Source organism: Pterocles gutturalis, unplaced genomic scaffold, assembly GCF_000699245.1.
Source record: "Pterocles gutturalis isolate BGI_N339 unplaced genomic scaffold, ASM69924v1 scaffold10620, whole genome shotgun sequence".
In the NCBI taxonomy this organism is placed as follows: domain Eukaryota; kingdom Metazoa; phylum Chordata; class Aves; order Pterocliformes; family Pteroclidae; genus Pterocles; species Pterocles gutturalis.
The window spans coordinates 24,876-45,041 of NW_010138257.1; the positions used below are offsets into that span (position 1 = coordinate 24,876).

Here is a 20,166-nt window from a genome sequence, read left to right on the forward strand (position 1 = left end):
ATAAATAGGTAATTAGCAACAAAAGAAGCATAAGCTCTGTGCTTTTTCAGTGTCAAAACAAAGGAAGGAAACCTAAAGGAACATAGTTCTGCTTACTTTATTTTACTGTTGACTAATTTCAGGCTTTAAGCGAAAGGTGCCCTTGCTTTTCCTGAAGCAACTTGTAAAAATACTTATAGTCAATTAGTGTGCAAACTGTCTATTAAAAATGGCACGTTGTATCAACAAATACCTACCCATAGGTAGGATGCCTGCAACACATATAGCAGGCAGCATAATGAGGACATATCTGTGCAAAAAACTGAGTGCTATGTGTATCCATATGTTTTCCAGTATAAAATATACACTGGAGGAGCTTATATAGCTGACCAGGTACTACTATAGTCTGTACTTCAAGTTGTACTTGGCTGATTGTGAAACCAAAAAAAAAATGCTGTAGGAAGTAAAAGGGCCCAAAACTCTGAAAGCCTTATACAACTGCAGTAAAGTGGCTGCCTCTGATCCTTCTGCTGAGGTTTTATAGCTGTACTGCAACAAAAATATTGAATACTGATGCATCACTGTGTAAGTCAAATATGTAGTTTATAGCAACATCTGTAAAAATACTGCTCTTTGACAGCAGTGAATTTTTCTGCCCTTTTCCTTGTCCATTCCTTCCCCCCACCAAGTCTTACTCTGTGCTTATCAAAGTCTGGCCTTTGTGACAAGACACCAAACAAGCATTCTCAGCATCTGCTGATTATAGGCTTAATGCAAAGTACTACGGCACAATGTATACAACATCTACTACACAGTTTGTCAGATTAGCTTCCCACCACCATAAAAGCACACTATGACAAAAATGGTTGAATATACTTGAGTAACCATAGTTTCCACAAATCATTCTCCATGTCTGAGCTCCATGATGCTACTTAGTAATCCTATGTAGCATTTGTCTTACTATTTCTGATGTTTCCCTAAGGTGGTACTTTGGCAAACTTGGCCGAAAAGATGCTGAGAGGCAGCTGTTGTCATTTGGAAACCCCAGAGGTACCTTCCTGATCCGGGAAAGTGAAACTACCAAAGGTAGGCTGGCCAAAGCTGTTCTGATTACAAATGAGAAGATATTTGAGAAAAATTGTGTCAAGTTTGTAAAATACTGTTTTCAATGGTATGAAGGTGGAGGTAAGTGTCATCTTGCATATATGTGTGCTAGGGAACTAGATGTCTGGCCATTCCAGGTCTTAGAATGAGTGTTCAAAGCAGACAACAACCCAAATGTAGCCCATGCCATGCTCAGCCCATGGTATCTGCAGTGCAAGTCATGCACAGGCAGGGTGCTCTGCTCTGCTGTCACACTCTGAACATCGCACTGTCTCAGTGCATGTGTTGAGGATACTACTATTGCAAAGGAGTTGGGTGGAGAGTGGCCCCTCAGAACAGCAACTGTGGGGCTACAGGAGGCAGACCTCCTGGTGTCCATATTCGGCTCCAGGCACAGGCAGCTAGCTTACTGTGAACAGATGCTGGGAATCTCCAGTCTAGTTTGGTGAAAATTACTGCTTACTCTGAACAAGCAGAATATTTGAACCTTGTTGCCTGGATAAGATTTGGGGGGGATGAAGGTACTGGTTATTATTTTGGGATGATTAGGGGATTTTTTTGGCCTTTCCCCTTGAAATGCTGGATCTCTGAGGAAAGGAAAAAAAAAAAAAAAGATGTAGCAGTTTTAAATTCATAATTAACAGTGAAGAGACTTGAAAATATTTATAATTAATATATTCGTAAAGTATTCAACTGTATCCATTCTGATTAAGTCAAGTGGAAGGATGTATTCTCCTCCTTCCTTCTAAAAATATTGGAGGAGTTCCAGTTTTCTTGGTGTGTGCTATCTTTGCTTTTAAGTTTTGTTCATGAGGCCTGTCAACATCTTCTTCAAAGCTTCACATGTATGAAAAGATCTCTTTAACTCATACAACTATTGAGGAGAAACCTGCAACTAAGCGAAAACAAACCTATCCATTTCTCAATTAACCAGCAATTCAAAACAATAGCTGCGGGAAGCATAAGTCAGTAGAATTAATTCCATGTAAGTTCTGAAGTCTAATGATGGTTACTGTAATTAAAGTCCAGGCTTGCCAGTGCTTTGGTCAGAGCGCACTCTGTCAGAGTTAGCAGGCAAAGTGGTTGGAATCATGACTGGTAAAGGGGCTTAAAGAACTGAAACACTGCTTCCCACTCCTCTCTACCTGACATATCTTCAGATGCTGCATTCTGTCATCTAAAATTATAAGTTTTACATTTTTGACTCCTGCAGTCACTGGATTCTCCCTTCGCTGCCCATAACTCTGAAGACTGTTTCAGATGCAAAATCTGAATAGACATGCTGTTGTTTCAGACAGCTAATTTCCTATCTTGTCACCCCAACAACTTCACCATACCTCATGTAGCAGTGAGGCATTCTTACCAGCAGCAAGACAGGCTCTAACTTGCTCTTTTTCTCGAAATAGCCTCCACCTGTTCATTTTCACTAACAGTTGTTGTGATGTGTGCATGGAGCAAGGCTTCATTCCACTCTGTGCTGAGTTTAAAAACTCACTCATAGAGGCATCCATGGATCCTAAAAACAATTAATGTGGTTTCTCTAAACCACATTGTCAGTTTAGTTTGTTTTGACCATTTTTTTAATACAGTGATAAGGGATATGTTTTGCAGGGCTGTTTACTTAGCTAAGTCAGGGCTTTTTTCTAGAGCTTCTTGTGAGACACAAAAGCATTGGGGAAATGGAGTAATCCATCATGGATGGACTTATAACAGCAAGCTTAATTTCTCTGCATTTGAACTTAAGGCTTTCTGTATCTTCAGGCTAAGTTTGCATCAAAGCCACTGGAAAAAACCAAAGATGCATGGTTTTTGTCAAAAATGCCTGTTTCTCTTCTCATCTTTTTGGTGTTTCAGTATGTTGTTAGAAGAAAACGGAGGGAGCTTTTTGTTCACAAGAGAGAAAAAAGTCATCTGGGAGGGCTTGAATGGTACATTCTCCCATAAGTCTTCTCAAAATGCCTTACACCAGCTAGTCATCTTGGGCTTGAGGGAGGAATTGTTTTGTGACCTAGAATTGTCCCTTCTGCTTTAAATAATAACAATAATGAAATTAATCAGGATTATGTTAAAAGTATCATCATGGATGACTTCAGCATGAATTTAACCTCCCTTGATCATGGTTGTCTTCTCTTACTTCCAAAATAAATCATATGGAGCTGGCTTTTCATTTTTTCAGTGCCTGACTACCGAGGTACTTCATCAGGTCTTGTCTGTACAATCCTCCACCTGGTTTTAATCTCCACCTTCCAAGGCTGTCTGGTTTTAGGTTTGTTTTTTTTTAAAAAAAAAATTCATTAGTATGATATATTGTAATGTCGTATTTCTATCCAAATTTTTATTATGTATATATCTTATATTTGAATTTATCATCAGATAATAATGAATAGGATAAATAACCAACAGCCTAAATAAAAGAATAATGAAATCCATCTTTGTTCTTGTTTTTGTCCAGATTTGAACTAAAGCTCCAGTCCTGCAACTTGATCTGAGGTCAGCGGGGGTCCACAGAGGGCCACCCACGCAGCTCTGCTTGCAGACCTGGAGCCACAGATTGTTTACATTTTCCTAAAGCCTCTAAAATAGTGACCAGATAGGCAGGGAGCGTGTCTAAAGAAAATACAGCTGCTGCCAGTGAATCAAAACTCAAAAATGCGGAGGTGGAGAACACTGTCTGGAAAGTAGGCTGAGAGTGTACAGCCCAGAGTGGTGGTACAAAGCATGCGCAAGATGTGCTTTCAAATCCCCAACAAGCCTTGAATTCCTTGCTGAGAGAGATGTCCTTACTCAGTGGGAGAACCCCCTCAGAAAAAATATCCTAAACAAACTGTATTTTCCTACACTTAGAAATAAAGACCCTGACGCTCCTCTCAGGGTGTCTCCCATTCACATAAACCAGAATCATCTGTGTAAGTGTGGCTCTTTTCCTGCTATTTAGAGGACAAACAAGAGGGAATTTGGGAGGTCCTTGGAGTCAGGGTGGAGGCGTTTTGTTCACTGCAGCTCCCTCAGCAGTGAGCCACCCGCCAGTGTGACCTGTTGCAGGTTAACATGATCGGGGAAACTTCATGTCGGGGAGACATTCCAGAAAAGACAGGAATCTCAACCTCCTAGCTGTGGGGGGTTCTTTAAGCTATTTCACTTAGCCAGAGGTGGTTCTGGAGGATGTGAACCTGCTGGGTGTGTTGAAAAGTACCCTGACTTGGGATAAGTAGCAGTCGGTTCTGTTTGCTCTCAGACCTGTAGGAAATCACTCCACCTTTCATGTGTTCTAAAATTGTCTACAGCTGATTTTCCTTTCATGCCTTTGGCTGATGTTGTTACCAGTGAAAGCAGCCCAGGCTCCAGAAGGAGGACCTTCCTGACATCTGTGCAGCTGTCAGTTACTTACATTTTTTTTTCCTTCTAATGTCTGAATTACCTTTGAATAAACACAGTATTCATCTGAGCCATAAGTGAAGTCTTGTCTTCCCCACTGCCTTTGAAATGGCCATGCTTTTGCTCAGAAACTGCATTATTCTGTAAAATGTGGCCTTGCTTTTTACACTGTAGGGAACCAGTGTGTAGGCGTCACTGTATGTAGAAGAGGACTGTGCTTCAGATGAAGATTCCTGAATGTGCAGGTCCCCATGTAGTTGGCCAAGCTCCCTTTACAGTCAGCGGGAAGCTGGTGTTCAGTTCAGCCGTCCACGACTGCAGACACCTAGTGCTGAAACCTGTGTTACGCCATCAATATCTACAGTGCCATAACACTACTTGTGGAAACTAGGCTGGCGTTCAGCTACCCTCGTAGCACCAGAAGCTTATGTGTGGCCATCTAAATCAAGCCACCACTACACCTAAAACTAAATCCAGTCCCTCAGCTGAGGTTCCTTTACCTGACCATGAGCATCCATGCCTGCAGGGCGTCCACGGGGATCAGACAAACATGACAGCCTATGGGAAAACTGCCAAGCAGGATGCCCTGGGGCATCTCACATGGCACTTAACCCCTGTGTTTGGGCATCTGAATCCCACCAGTAAGTTCTAAAGCTCCAGCATGGATTTTGAGAGTGAAACATACAGTTCTTGCAAATCTCTCAGTATGCAGTCTTGGTGTAGTACCACCTTCCAGAGACTGTGATGTGCAAAGCATGCTGATTTGGTTATATAATGTTTCTAAAGAAGTTTGGGATCCCTCTGAGTAACAACACTACTCATATATCGTCATTATCTCTAGTGCTTCCTATTAAAATCTTGGTATTTACCACTCACTAGCATTTACCTAAAGTGTAGAATTTGGAGTGCAACCTGACACTTAGAATAGGAAAAGTCAATTTAACAACCTGAAGCAGTAAATGTTAAAATGTGATTTTTCATTTACACAGAAGTCCTGATTTCTTTCTAGAAAAGTGTGAAAGGTGCATGCTGTGAACATCATAAGATTTCTGTGATATTTAATTCATTGTGTTAGATTCCCTTGTTCTTTTTCAAGGTACAGTAAGCATTTTTTGGAAGCAATGTCTCTTTCACTTTATAACAACTGACCAGCAAACCAAAATCTTTCTGTCTAAAAGCTACTTACATTATTTTATTTTGCCTTTCCTTGGAACAGGTGCCTATTCCCTGTCTATTCGTGACTGGGATGATATGAAAGGAGATCATGTCAAACATTATAAGATTCGTAAACTTGACAATGGTGGATATTATATCACAACTCGGGCACAATTTGAAACTCTTCAGCAGCTGGTTCAGCATTATTCAGGTAATTTTTCAGATAATACATGGCACTCTTACGTGTTTTAAAACAAGTGTTTGCTGCTGAGCTGACGTGTGTGTAAGAGGCCCTAAAGAGTAGTTTGAGCTATGTCTCTTGCTTGTTGTAATGCATCTTCCATTATCCCTTTCCCATTACAGTTATAAATGGCCTTGATTGCCGTTCACAGTGCACAGTGGCAGAGCTTTTAAAAGCTAGCGCTCTACTGAGGTAAAGGTTTTGCCTGCTCACCCTCTTCCAAACAAACAGAATTACTGAATTTGACTTTGCACATCTCAAGGCCCAAATTCCCTGTGTATAAATGAGTGCTAATACGTACCATTTTGCAGCACAATCTTGCTAATAAAGCAAACAGGGAATTGTATTGTGGAATTCAGTCACCTAAAGCAATGACCAAAAGGTTTGAATATGTTACCTGACTGACAATGTTCCCACTGGTTTTGTGTTCAGTGTGCAAAGTATTAACATTTAAATTATAATTGGTCTAATTTTAAAAATAAATATGGCAAGGTGGGTGTTTCTTTATGAACAGTGTTGGTGTCCACCCACCAGGCTCTTTTTTTTTTTTTTTTTAATTCCTGTGATTAAAACATGGCATGCAAAAGTGCATTCTGCTGTCAGTGGGGATTGGTATACCATAGATACAATTTTAAAGCCCCCCAGACTTCTCCATGGGTCACTGGTTCATTTGTAGAGAATTGCCATGCTTCTCAACATGGTTATTTTTAAAGCAAAAGTTTGTATTTTAAATTATTTTGCTTTATATTTTTCCTTACTTTAGCTTTTCATAATATTAACAGATGGCCCCACATGCTCACTGCTCAAAAACTTTTCATGGTTTTTACTTGGGACATCAGCTTCTCCATGGGGTGTTTTTTCTGTATTCTTTGTATTCTTTCTGCTGTATTCTTATGCTATTCGTACTAGACATCTGGCTGTCTTCTCCGCCGATTTCTGATGGGTGTATGCTGCCTGGGAGAATTTCTAGTTGTTTCTGGTGACTCTATATTAAACTAAGCTAAATAATGTAAAAAAACTCCCATCTAAGGAAGATAATTTTCAGCCCTACTGTACCAACTGGTATATGTCAACTTTTAGGTTTCTATGGTCAGATTATTTGGGTCATGTGTTTTCTATGCACTGATGCAGAAACAAATAGATCTGGAAGTAGCCATTTTTGTGCAACACGGATGGATAATCAGTAGGATCCAGGGAGGGTAGCTCAGGAGGGCATGGTACAGACCCACACTCCAGAGGTTTCACCTGTGGTCTCCAGACCCAGGTAAACACAGGAGCCCTCATTCTATGCCAGCCCCCACTGACTCAAAACATAAAGGGTGCCTCTAACAGCCTGCTCCACACTCTTGATTGTGGGAGGTAGATTAGCACAACACCTTGTGAGTGCTTAGATTTACTTCTAGGGAGAGCTCAAAGATGCCCAAATCACTCTGTAAAGATCAGTCTAGTTCCTGAAGACCCACTGCTGAGACCATAGGTGGGTGCCTATACAGCAGGACAGGTACACTCTGCAGCTGTCCCGTCAGCCTTCATCCCATAGCTGTCCAGGCTAGAGGACCCCTCCTGTCCAGGCAGCTGGAAACCAGGCTATCCAGGTAGATAGTGTGCAGTCTGGTCTCATGTAAGCAGTCCTGGGTCAGGAACTGGCAGTACAATGTGTACCTTTGTGCACTGTGCTCCCATTGCACTGCCAGGCACCCTGATTACCCCGACTTCCCTTTTATCCCAGCCTCCTCTTACCTGGATAATAAAATTGACTGCAGTGTCTGGACTTTCACAGATGAGATTTACAGATGAAAAATACTGAGATCCCCAGGGTGTCCTGATGTCAGACTAAAGTCCAATCACCGCATGTCTGAGGTTGAAGCGCCACTCACCCCATCCTTAGCAGCCACCATGTCAAGTGTAAACTCTTGTGCGTGCAGTCTAGGCTTAGCTGGAGCACCAGCATGCCAAGCTTTTTTTTTTCCAATTGAAGAAAACAAGGAGGTCTTAAAAACCTCATGTTTCTTGCTACAGCTGTCCAAACTCCTAAGGAAGCTTTCCAGATACTATCCATATTTTGAGTACTCCGTCTCCTAATGTTCCCATTGGAATTATCTTGAACTAAGACATGCCAGCTGGTCAACTAATCTTCCCTGTTTTGTGGTCTTTGTTGTCTTCCTACAGGGAGACACAACATATCAGGGTGGCTGTAGGGACTTCCCCACTATCCCACAACATTTGTGCTGAGGAGGTAGAGCTTGGTGTTGCAAGGAGCTTTGGTGCCTACCCTGTGATGCTGAAACAAACTGTTCGCCTGCCCAGAAGGAAAACTTGCACAGGAAAATAAAGATTGGATTTGAGTCTGAAATACAATTGCAGTTCCCTGCCTTGTTCTGCTCTGCTGCAGATGTTTTAAGACACAAGTCACTGTGCAAGCTTTATATTGGAGTCTACTCTGTGCAGACTAGTATACTATACAACAATATATGTGTATACATATATATATGTAGTTATTTTTACTCCTGACAAAATATCTTGTGATTTTTGTCACAGTTCAGTCTTCTGTGAAGCTTTGCAAGAGACAAGTATAATAAATCTGCCCCAAACAATGTACAACTGCCTGCATACACTAATAAAGGTTTGCTCTATAAAGAATGGCACAAAAAGTCTTTTACAGGACACCTAGAAAAACACCTTTTCACAGAGTAGAATATAGAAAATACCTTTTTCCAAGATACCTAGAAAAAAATTTTCAAAAAAGTCAGTCAAATTTTCATTGCTGTGATTTTCAGAAAAAGTGAATCTTCTCTGTGTTTCTTTTACTCAGTTCAGAAACAATCCCATTTGTGATTTACAGGTGATTTTTTTAAAGTTATACTGCACGATAGTATACCAGTTACTCGTGAAGTTATCTTAACACAGCATTGTGTGAGAAGGAAAATCCTGAGTCCACAATGGAAACCATTGGGGGTCACCTTCCATTTCAGGCTGTGGAAGCAAAGACTAGAATATTTCCTGTTCTGTCTCAAATGAATATGTTTCAGTGTTCAATTTCTAATCTTCCAGGATGCTTTGTGGTATGCAACTAACAGCTGTTGTGAGTAGCATTGTTTTTATGCTTACTGGTTTTGTTTCATGTCACACTTTTTTTTCTTTCCTCTCCTTTGCTGTTGGCTTGACTTCTGGCTCCATCAGAGAGAGCTGCAGGTCTTTGCTGCCGCTTAGTAGTCCCCTGTCATAAAGGAATGCCAAGGCTTACTGATCTGTCTGTCAAAACCAAAGATGTCTGGGAAATTCCACGAGAATCCCTACAGTTGATCAAGAGACTGGGAAATGGGCAGTTTGGGGAAGTATGGATGGGTATGGAGCAAAATAATTATTCTAAAATAGCTCTCTGTGTGGGGATTACAAGATGGAAGGTGAAAATGTAGGACATTGTGATCCACAAGAAAAAACGAGCAAAGCTCAAACTGTTCGGAAAAGTACCTTGGAACCATGCCTTTGACTTTGAAATACTTCAATCTTCAACTCTCACTGTAATTGATGGCAAGAGAAAACCGAAATTGCATGTTTCCTTGGAAGGTTTTGATTTTGACAAATTACCACTGTTTTAATAGTAAATCAAGGCTCCCATAGTAATCTATTAATTATACCAAGAAGCCTTTTTCTGCAAGCTAACAAAAACGTCCTTACCTTCAGTATCCAAAAATCAGTGTTTGCAAATGAACTTTAATGCAGCACTGAGAGAGAAGTCACCTTCCATCTTTCTCAATGCATGCTTAATTTTGGATTATAAGTGTGTTTTTTTTATTAATTTCCTCTCCTATAGAGAAAGCTGATGGTTTGTGTTTTAACTTAACTGTGATTGCTACGAATAATACCCCACAAACTGTTGGATTGGCTAAAGATGCATGGGAAGTTGCACGTGATTCATTATTTCTGGAGCAGAAGCTTGGTCAGGGGTGTTTCGCTGAAGTGTGGCGTGGTAAGGCAGAGAATATATTTTGCTTTGGATGGATCTTTTAAGGCCCTCTTGGCAGAAATAAACATTTAAAGTAGAAATCTTGAAGCTAAAAGATCAGAATAGTATGAAATGTCAGTCTGTATTGCCTAAAAGAGTCAGACCTAAATATAGTAATCCACAGGGGAACTTCCTTTCATTTGCACACACTGGCATGAGAGGTTAGGACATTAGACTTCATTAATTGCATGGGCTTTATTTGGGTGACTACACAATTGCTAGGGATTAAAATTGGAATGGTGCTAAACTTATGAGGCAGAATGGCTAACCAGTACTTAATCTGGTAAGTAGATGTTTTTCTTTTCTTGTGTATTTTAGTATCGGTGGGGTCAGCCCCTGCAAATGCTTCCATCCGGTCTTCCAGTTTAAAAATAATGGCAAGTATCAGCAAGCTGATATTGTCAAGATAGCTTTTCCATGCATCCACTTCTTTAAGTCTGTTTTGAAATTTGTATCTGCAGCAGAACTCTGTAACTCAATATAGAGACCAGGGACAATAGAGGCAAGACTTGCCCAGCCCAGTTGAATCCCCACTTTGAAGGCCAGAAATATTGACATTTTCCAAATCTGCTAACATTGTTTTATGCCCACTTGCCAGCTTTACTTACTACTCCCCTCTCTATGGGCCTCATTCTTTTAATGACTATAAAACAATGTCAATTTAAAATATACATAAATCTTAGTACAGCCGTAGCATTGAAACACAATACAGTGGCCATTTAATGAGAGGTGGGCTTAATTTTTGTGCCAAATTGCATTCTGCGTAGCCTTTTTAAAATTACCAATTCAAATAAAGAATCGCTATGTGCTTTTTCTTTACATCAGAGTCATTTGGTGGAGCAGTTTGGCTACTTTTTTGTTACAGTGACACAAAAGTATGTACAACAAAAATAGCCAGTGGGCTCTCCTGGGCTCTTGCAGCTGTTTTCTGTTGCAAGACTACAGCAAGGAGCATGGCAGCAAGTCCGTGAAATGTATAGAATTTGTAGACTAGAAATGTAGAAACTTATAGAATTTCACTGAATTGCAATTGACCTGTTGCAAAGAAAACCACCTGTGGTTTATATTAGCATGCCCACATAACTGCAGTTTCACCTTCCTGTTCTCTATATTGAATGCACGTGAGAGTTTCAGGTCAACCTTGTGTGCCATATATCTTAAACTGTTACAACAAGCTAAAGTAGCAAATACAATTTAAAAAAAAAAAAAACAGTAATGAGAAATACAGTGCCAAGTATCGCTAACAAATATCTGTCAGAAATATAAAAATTATTGCAATTATGACATTATGTTTCTTAAGGTAATGTATAGTAAAAATATGTTAACAGCCCTGAAGCATTGCCACATTGGAATAGATTAACACAGTAAAAATTAATACAAAATGCATTAAGTAGTAACTAGCTGCATATGGGAGGAATTCAGAGGGAGGTCTCTGCTAATTTTCTGGTAGAGAGAAAAATACCAAACCACAACAAGAAAATTTAACAATTTAAACTGAAATCTAGGCTGAGAGGATAAGCTAACCTTTTTGTTTGATTTTATTTTTCTAACTGGATAAATTCATAAAAATATTTTAAAATAGAACTGCTGAAAACACTTCATGGTAATAGAATGAGTCCTGGGATTTTTATTAAGGCAATGCAAACAGATAATACACAGTTAATCCTGTTAACACACCAGGTAAAATCCTAGTTTATTAATGCCAGTGACAGAAACCCTGGTGCCCCTGAAACTTGGGTTTCGTTCCTGGTTCATATAATCTGTGGTACCATTGCAAAGTGGCTGTGACGGACGGCTCCAGATGAAACATGCCCCCTTTCACCCATCAGAAAATATTTTGTCCACCCTCCTTGAAATTAGGAGGTGAAACCATATCCCTCCCAGCTTACACGGGACTGGCACTAAAGCCAAGTCCTGCTTCAGCTCAGATTTGAAGGACTGAGTGAAGCTAAGACCTCAAGAGCCCTCCTCAAGGGCACTGGGGTAGTAATGATAGTGACTCGACATTACTCTGCCACCACTAGAGGTGACAGCACCTGGCACTGAGCTGGCAGAAGAAAATCCAGACATAGTGAAAACCAAACTTGCACTGCACGCTTTTGGTAATATGTGCCTCGAGCCCCCCTCAGACAGCATTGTCGCATGTTGCTGCGGGGATTGCCCTGCAAGTGAGGGACAACACCGGCAGTGGCTCCCCCGACACTCCTTCCCTGTCCTTGGCAAGGCAAGGTGGCAGCTGGGAACTGGCCACCTGCGCAAAAAAACCCGTCCACCTCATTTATGCTCTAGCATGTTACAAAAGCTCATGATGAAGTCATTTTGACTTAACTGGTTCCCGTGCAACAGCTGATCCCTGGTAACTGTTAACAGGCTCTTAAAACAAAGATGAACCAGGCTTATTTTACATGTTACCTCTTGAGGTGACATCTTAATTTGTAGAAATTAGATTCGAGTCTGAGTCTTCATGTACTTTGTAGGCCTTCTGCTATCCTCATGCTTGAGTGCAGAGGAGCAATTTTTACCCAATGTGATTAATTCCTGAAGGAATTGTATTGTTCTGCCCTATCGCATAGCAGCTCCTTATCAACAGATCACAGGTCCCATTCAAAGCCATTTCAGCCCTGGCTCTGGAGCAGGGTTCTGGCAAGTCTGGGCAAGGGACAACCAGAAGGCACTAGGAAAGGGATATTTCTGCCCACTGTAATTTTCCTTCCTTTCCTTTCTCCAGCCCCTGGCCCCAAAAAAACCTGTTAACATAGGTAGGTGTTTTGGGTGGTTTTTTTCTTTCCAGTCCTTCTCCTCCTTCTTGCAAATGCCTGAGTGAAGCCCCACCTCTCATGGGATGCCCTGAGTCAGCCTTCCTCAGCTCTCTCTGGGTCCTTGTGCAGACTTTCAGGTGTTACAGAAGGCAAGTTTTTTAGTTTATTGCATGAAAAAATGATGCAACTTAGCCATTTCAGTGCTGACTGCAAGTAAAGAACAAAGTGAAGTGGACAGGAACCACCTCATTTTTAATCAGCAGCTGTTGGGCTTCTGAGGATGAGGAGTGGAAAGAGAAAGACGCATTTCAGTTTGGAAACATGCCTGTGTTTCTAAAATGAAATTGATTCAGAATTTGTTTCTTGGGAATTTTTCTTAGAATATTTTTTTCCTCTGACTCAGAACAAAACCAAAATGTTAAAATGTCTTGCAAATGGAAAATTCTGGGTTTAACCAGTTTTGCTATCCAAATCTGTGACTGGAGCTGTCTTGTTGTCTGTAGCAATTACTTGTTAGCAAGGGAATACATGAAGATGGGTTTCAGCAGTCCAGCATTTCTTACTCAGAGAAGGTTTCTGTGGACATCAGTGGAAACATTGTCTGAGTAGAACAGCGATTGAGCCCCAGTGCCAATGGGAGTATTATCTTTCAGTATAATAGAAAAAGACTAAAATATGAGGGAGGCGTGGGAGTGATATAATGATAAGGCAACATGGGAAACCACACATTAAAAAATTATTATATTAAGTGCCTTTGCTAATTTATTCCTTGGTTACATTAGGCATCAGGCAGAAAAAGAAGCAGAAGATGTTTAATCTAACAAAGTATCTATGCTTATAGGTACGTGGAACGGAAATACTAAAGTGGCTATCAAGACCCTGAAGCCTGGCACTATGTCTCCAGAATCCTTCCTAGAGGAAGCCCAAATCATGAAGAAGCTAAAACATGACAAACTGGTCCAACTTTATGCTGTGGTGTCTGAAGAACCTATCTACATTGTCACGGAGTACATGAGCAAAGGTAAAGCCAGAGCTGCTGCCCTTGATAATATTTTTTCTTTGTTGATGCTCCCTGGGGGTAGAGAGGGAGGTGCAGTGTGATGCTTGAACAGCGTGTAAGGAAGGAGAGAGGAAACAGGAAGCTAAATTCACTTCTGGCTTCAGAAGAATTATGAATTCATCTCTGAACTAGGCCCAAAACCTGAAATCCACTAGATGTACAAAGAAAATTTGCACTAGGTGGGGAAGGGAGAAGTTGGTGCAGCCCAAGTGCTTCCAACTGCATCAGCATCTAAACTTCCCTGACAAGTGGAGATCTGCATTTTCTAGGTTTGAGTGATATTACGTGCTGCTTCCCAAGATCCCAGCTTATCCTGGCACTAGAGAGTTCAGATGGCATCTTCTTTCAGTGTGTACTTGCCGGCCTAAGAATTCTGTTTCCTCTTTAACAAGCCTGAGTTCTGTCGCACGCACCTCACTCCCAGATCGCAGCTTAATTTTCAGTCTACCCCATTCATCATTTTAGTACATGGCTGGCACATATGATTCTTTCCTCCTCTTAAAAAATCTTTTTCTTTAAGCTACTTAACTGGTAACGATAAAGTAAAATGAGAAAAGGAAAACTTTTCACTCCATCAGATCTCCAGCAGGGGTGCTGAGAGCAGAGCAAAAAATCTGCTTGTTTTGGAAAAGCAAATGAACCAAATAGGAAACATAAGTTCTCACTGGGAAGTTCCATTGTACATTGGAGGATACACTCTGAAATTTTAAGTGCATTTTTTCAGTCTATTTGGAGTTGATTTTTATTTTCCTGGCAGATACCTGCCCGCCTCTCTCCTCAGAGGCATTCAAGCCCTGAGTAACTCACACTTTAATCATATGTCTCAGTGACAAGCATGTGCTTTTTCCCCTTTAAAAAGGCTTCTCAAAATCCTTCTGAAGTATGTGGTTGATTTTGGCTTGCTTCACTAGTTTTTACTGTAACATTTTACATCTTTGGGTCTGAGCTTGAGGCTGACGATTTATCAAGGGATAAACGCCTAATCATCTGTCTTTTCCCCTTATTTATTAAAACAATTCACTGACCTTATTTAAAGGAGACTGCCACAGTTCTCTGTTTGAATACAAGATTGGGAAGGGAGCGACAGAATCCTGGGCTTTTTAAAAAAGCTACAGGGAACCTCCTTGCTTTCCTTTGCACAGGGGAGCTATGTCCTTACTGCTTTTGCTAAAATTGCTTTTGTTTGATCTCTGCTATGTCTTCTCTAGTTTTGAATAGTGGTCTTCTAAAATTAATGGTTCATGCTACAGTTAATTTTGGGTTACCTAGAGAAAGAGCACTACTAATTTCTAAGGAAAATTAGCCTTTGTTAATGCTAGCCCCTTTGAGCTTACTAGGCTCTAGGCTGACCTTTCTTTTGGAGCAGGTTGAGCTGGGATCTGATTTTTTCCATAGCTTGTGTGGCTTGGAACTGAGCTGATGCTTTGCAGCTAGCTGAGGCCTTTAGAGAGCTGCAGGTATGTCGTTTCAAAGAGCACTGGAAAAGTTAAGAAAGATCAGCTTTCTCAGTAAGGGTCAGGAACATTTAAAACAATGTTGTTTCTTTTCCCTGCAACTCTCTTTGGACTAGTAACATATTCTTCTGCAAGCCATACTTAAAGCAGAGTGAAACAAGGATAATAGAAGAATTCTAAGATATTGTGGGTATTTTTGAAGCTGTCCACTTGAACTTGAAATATTACTGTCTTTAATATTACACGTATTGCTGTACCTCCATTCTGATGAAAATTCATTGTTTCCCTAACATCTCTGTGTTGTGTCAACTTTGCATTTGCAGGGAGTTTGCTAGATTTCTTAAAAGATGGAGAAGGAAGAGCTTTGAAGTTACCGAATTTGGTGGACATGGCAGCCCAGGTCTGTCTTCAGACAACTGAGCACTTAGGTCTATACGTTTTATAGCCCATGTATGTCTGAGTTAATTTTAAAATGCACCGGTTGTGTTTCATGCTTCTCGCAGGTGGCTGCAGGAATGGCATACATCGAACGAATGAATTATATACACAGAGATCTGCGGTCTGCAAACATTCTGGTGGGGAATGGCCTAATATGCAAGATTGCTGACTTCGGATTGGCAAGACTGATTGAAGACAATGAATATACGGCCAGACAAGGTAGATACAGTGGCAGGCATAGCACTGAGTGTCGTATTTGCGACAGGGTAAGGCTGAAATATGGCTTTAAAAAGCTCTGTCTCGTATGCTTTGGAATTATTTTCAGTAAATCCTGAACTCATGTTAGCTCCTGGCCCAGAACTTAACTGCTGAATGCATGTCCTAAAGAGAACATCTTATTCAGTTGTCTTCCCTTTAAAAACTGACCACAATGAAACAAGGTTGATGAGTAGGAGCACAGGTGGGCGAAGTGACAGTAAAGACAAGATTGACATGGTGCCATAACAGAGAGGATACTTTACTTACCAGCCTTGAAAGCTTGAATGGGGTAATCCAGAAAATCCTATGCAAGCTCTATATTTTGAAGTGTGCCTCCTAGAATTGACTAACCATTATCAACATTGCTGTTCTATTCTTATTTTCTTTGTTTCAAATGGGTCTGTGCAGTGGAGCTGTCTCTCTGAGCACTATGTTTTCTTTGGGAACTTAAAAAGTTACTTTAATAGGAAAGCCATTTTTGAGTGCCCCACAGAGTGCTGGCCACAGCCGACCACTGATAGACTATAAAAATGTATCAAAGAGTATTGTAGTTTTTTTTAAAAAGCATGTGTGTGTGTGTGTGTGTGTGTGTGTTCAGACTGAGCCATGACACAGGCTCTTTGTAGTTAGTCATTCTTTACAAGTCATGCTTAGTTGTTAGATGTTGGTCCAAGTTTGCAGAGCTACAGTTTTGTTCTCTTTCTGCTGGCAGTACGTTGGTAGTGCTTTCTCAATATGTGTCGGTAAATACTGCTCCACCCATTTCAGTGCCAAAGCCAAGCAGTGTCCTGTTAAACCCTGTTGCATGTTGTCAGAAAGCACAGGTCGGTTAAGTACTTTGTAACCTGCATTTACCCCTTCCTGTTGTGAGTTTTTTCTCTTGACCAGAGTTCCCTGTTTCAGCATGGATTTTGCAATCTTAGGAAATAGCTAACCTCTTTCTGTAACTTTCAAGCGTTGATAGAAGGAGCCAGACAGTTTCCAGCATGCCTTGTCTTGGCCTGGGAGCAGCAGCTCTCACGCTGTTCACGCTCCTCCAAACTGCTGTCAGCAGTACCTAGTCACAGGGATGTGGACCACAGGCTACATCCAACCTAAAAATTGCCTGCTTCACAGTGGGACAGCGAGGCCTAATTATTTTGGGTAGACTCTTGAAGGACTAGGTAGGTACTAATGTACAGAGGTAACCACTATTGATTTCAGCCTGAGGAAGGGAATTGCTCCTTGCTAGAAAAAATAGCCTTGTGTCATTCTCTCCAGAGTATCAAGAGTCTCTGCAGGCTCTGGTAGACAGAAAGCTGCCTACTTGCCCTTCCCCTGTGTAAAATGAGAAAAGTTTTCCTTGAACGAGGCAGGCAGATCCAGTCTGCAAAATGGCTTTGAAACAGTGTCCTATATTATCTCCATTTCTGTCAGTTTTACTGCCATGCCTTTTGTTCACTTTGGAAACCACACAACGTATAGTTTGACGTGAGAAATTATTTGTTTTAATAGACAAGTATGTGGCCTGCTTCTGGCCAAATCTCCTCAGGCTCCTGATCCCCAGAAAATCTTCTGATGATCTGTTTGCTTCTTGGTTTAAATCTCCCAGAATAGTTTTGCCCTCTTCACATGTTAGAAAGCCATGAAAAACTACCTGACTGATGTTGAGGAGAAGCTTAGACAATAAAAATTATTGGATTTTGGAGGGGGAAAACTTTGAGCTGAGAAAAGCATGATGTCAGGACTGGAAGGGAGAGGGAGCGTTGTTGTGGATAGCTCCTGCCTTCTTCCATGACAAAAATCACTTGTATTGTGGAAAAAGTGGCTGGGAAGAGAGAAGTAGGTTAGCTTTTAACCTGCATCACTGATGATCAGGAGATCTAAATCATGTTTGCCTTGCTTCATCTCATGGTGCAAATATGGAGAAGTCACCCATCCTTCCCATACTTCAGGGCAATGGACAGTACTTCCTTCCCCTGACCTCAGGGTCAAACTTGAGTCCTTCGGAGCTACAGACTTTCTTGAAAGAAAGACCCAAAGAGTTGTCATCACAGACATCTTGTAGAAAGTGTTTTCCTACTTTCACTAATTTTTTTGACCCTTTCTTAAGTGGTAGCTTGTTCTAGGGAGGCGTGCATGTTTGACCAAGCAGCACCCTCTCAATTTACATTTCTTTGCAATTAATGTGGCTTCCAAGCCAACAGAGCTACCAGGGTGAGCCTAAGACCTTTAATTTATTGAGGAAGAAACCTGGTTTCTAATGTGCCAGTGGAATTTTTCTTCAAGTGGGATTCAGTCCTGGTTTGTTTAGTTAAACTTCAGATTTGGGCATTGCTTGGTGGAGACCACAGTATCAGAAGGAAATGGTTGCCTCTGCTTGTTTCCCATGACCTATTACTTCAGCCTCCGAGGGGATGCATCTGGGGACTGCTCTGTTTATCTAGCTGACTACTGCTTCAGTGGGAATTTTGACACAGGAGGAGAGCCTGGCCAACGGAGGGGAGGGGAATGGGGAACGCTCCAGATTGGCAGCTCCTGTGGGAGAAAGGAATGTTTTGCCTTGCAAACTCTGAAGATTAAAGCCTTTGGTCACTCTCTCCTCAGCAGTCATCCTTCTCTTGGCTTAAGTGTGTTAGTACAGAGCTCATTGTCGGCATGGGGCAGAGGTGGTTTTTTCCAGCCTTGCTTGATCTCCTGCTCCCTTCCCCCACTGTCACTGTTGTCTCCAGTTAAATATTTTGAAAGGAAACAGATGGGGATGCTTTGAGCCCCAGTGGGCTAGAGTGCAGGATTCCTGAACCTGTATGGGTATTATTCATCCTGGTGGTAATATTTTACTGACCGGTTTATTTTCTTTTTGATTTGAACAAAGGAGGACTGACTGGTCCTGATTTATGAGAGGTAAATAAAAAGCGGTTCGTTGTCTGCACTGCCATTTCTCAGCAATCGTCAGGAAGGAAAGAGATGGTCACGCTACTAATGATTTAAAGTGTGTGACTAGCAGCTATACACTGCCATTAAATAATACAAAAAAAGTTCTTGGCTTGTAATGAGGGTTTGGCTCCTCTTGCTTTTAGAGGAAGTGAGTAATCAAAGGGGAAAAACATGCCTATTAAAGTGACGCCCATTTTAAAGGCTACACTGGTGGACTGTATTGCAGCCTGCACCGTTGGGGCTTGCTTCTTTTGGCTATTGCTGTTGCAACATCTTCCCACACACACAGTGTCAGGCATTCAGTCTTGTTTCCTTCCATTGGTGACGATGCTTGTATCAGTCCTGTATGTCAAGCTTTAAAACCCCTGGTATCCTACAGGACAGAGAGAAACTTCCCATCACCTCCAGCACAGGATTTCCCACACAGTTCTGCTACCCTTACACTGATCTGGTTTGCAGCTATATGGAGTTTTGGCATTTTTGTGGAGAGTGCAGAGTGCTCCACAGAGTTGCTGGGGAAGAGTTGTTACTATTCTAAGCAGCAGCAGCTGATAGAAATTTAAAATTGCCTTAATGAAAAAAGAGCAGAGTTATTTTCCAGGCCTTGTTTCTACTGCATACACTGGCAGCACTTGCAGCAGTGCTGCTCCAAGCACACATGAAACAATCAGGATCTTTTTGATGCCTTCCAGACAAGCCAGAGCTATTTTGGGAGCTCTAGTATATGTTAGTATAATCATTTCTGCCTCCTTAACACTTAGAAATATCTCCTTCCTGCCCTGCTTAAAAAAAGTGACGCTTCTTATTTTGACTTCCTAGAAATGAGCAGGTATTTTTTTCGCCTTCTCCCCAGTCCTTTCTTGTAGACACGTGGTTCCCATCTCACCAGCTAATCAGATCCCTCTTGTTCACAACTGACTGTACTTCGAACTGTAATGTCCAGGGCATTTTTCTTGCTCTTTGCCTGCTGTTCCCCAGGCGAGCCATGGAGCAGATAGGAGGAAGGACCCTTCCTTCTCAACAGCCAGCCCCCAGGGTCCCAGAGGCAGATCACTGATACACTCCTACAGAGATGCCGTCTGCTCTGTGAGAAGGAGCACGGCCAGGTCAAGAGGAAGGGCGAGGGGAAGGGGGGCGTGCAGACAGAGGGTGAGAGGGTGTTTAGACCTACAGTTCTGCCCCTTCTCCCCTATCTCCCGGGGAGGGGTCAGCCTGTGGAGCCTGCTTCTGATCACTGATTTTTTGCCAGGCTTGTAATTTCATGTTCGTTCTCGCAGCACAAAAAATGTAATTGCGCGGTCCCTCCCACACGGCACTCATCATCGCCTACCAGGGCTGACTCGTTTCCTGTTACATGCTTGCTTCAGCATTTTGTTTTTACCTTTTGTGGCTTTCACTTTCCAGACCCAGGAGCAATTTGA

General features: G+C 41.6%; 1 protein-coding gene across 1 annotated transcript in view; it reads left to right on the plus strand.

Moving 5' to 3' along the window:
- The window catches only part of FYN (FYN proto-oncogene, Src family tyrosine kinase), a 53,510-nt gene that overhangs the window by 19,464 nt on the left and 13,880 nt on the right, over positions 1–20,166 (plus strand). The window contains exons 5-10 of the mRNA XM_010082921.1: positions 962–1,065; positions 5,675–5,824; positions 9,669–9,824; positions 13,461–13,640; positions 15,457–15,533; positions 15,637–15,790. Of these exons, the coding sequence (XP_010081223.1) occupies positions 962–1,065; positions 5,675–5,824; positions 9,669–9,824; positions 13,461–13,640; positions 15,457–15,533; positions 15,637–15,790 (821 nt within the window). The remainder of the gene's footprint in view (positions 1–961; positions 1,066–5,674; positions 5,825–9,668; positions 9,825–13,460; positions 13,641–15,456; positions 15,534–15,636; positions 15,791–20,166) is intronic.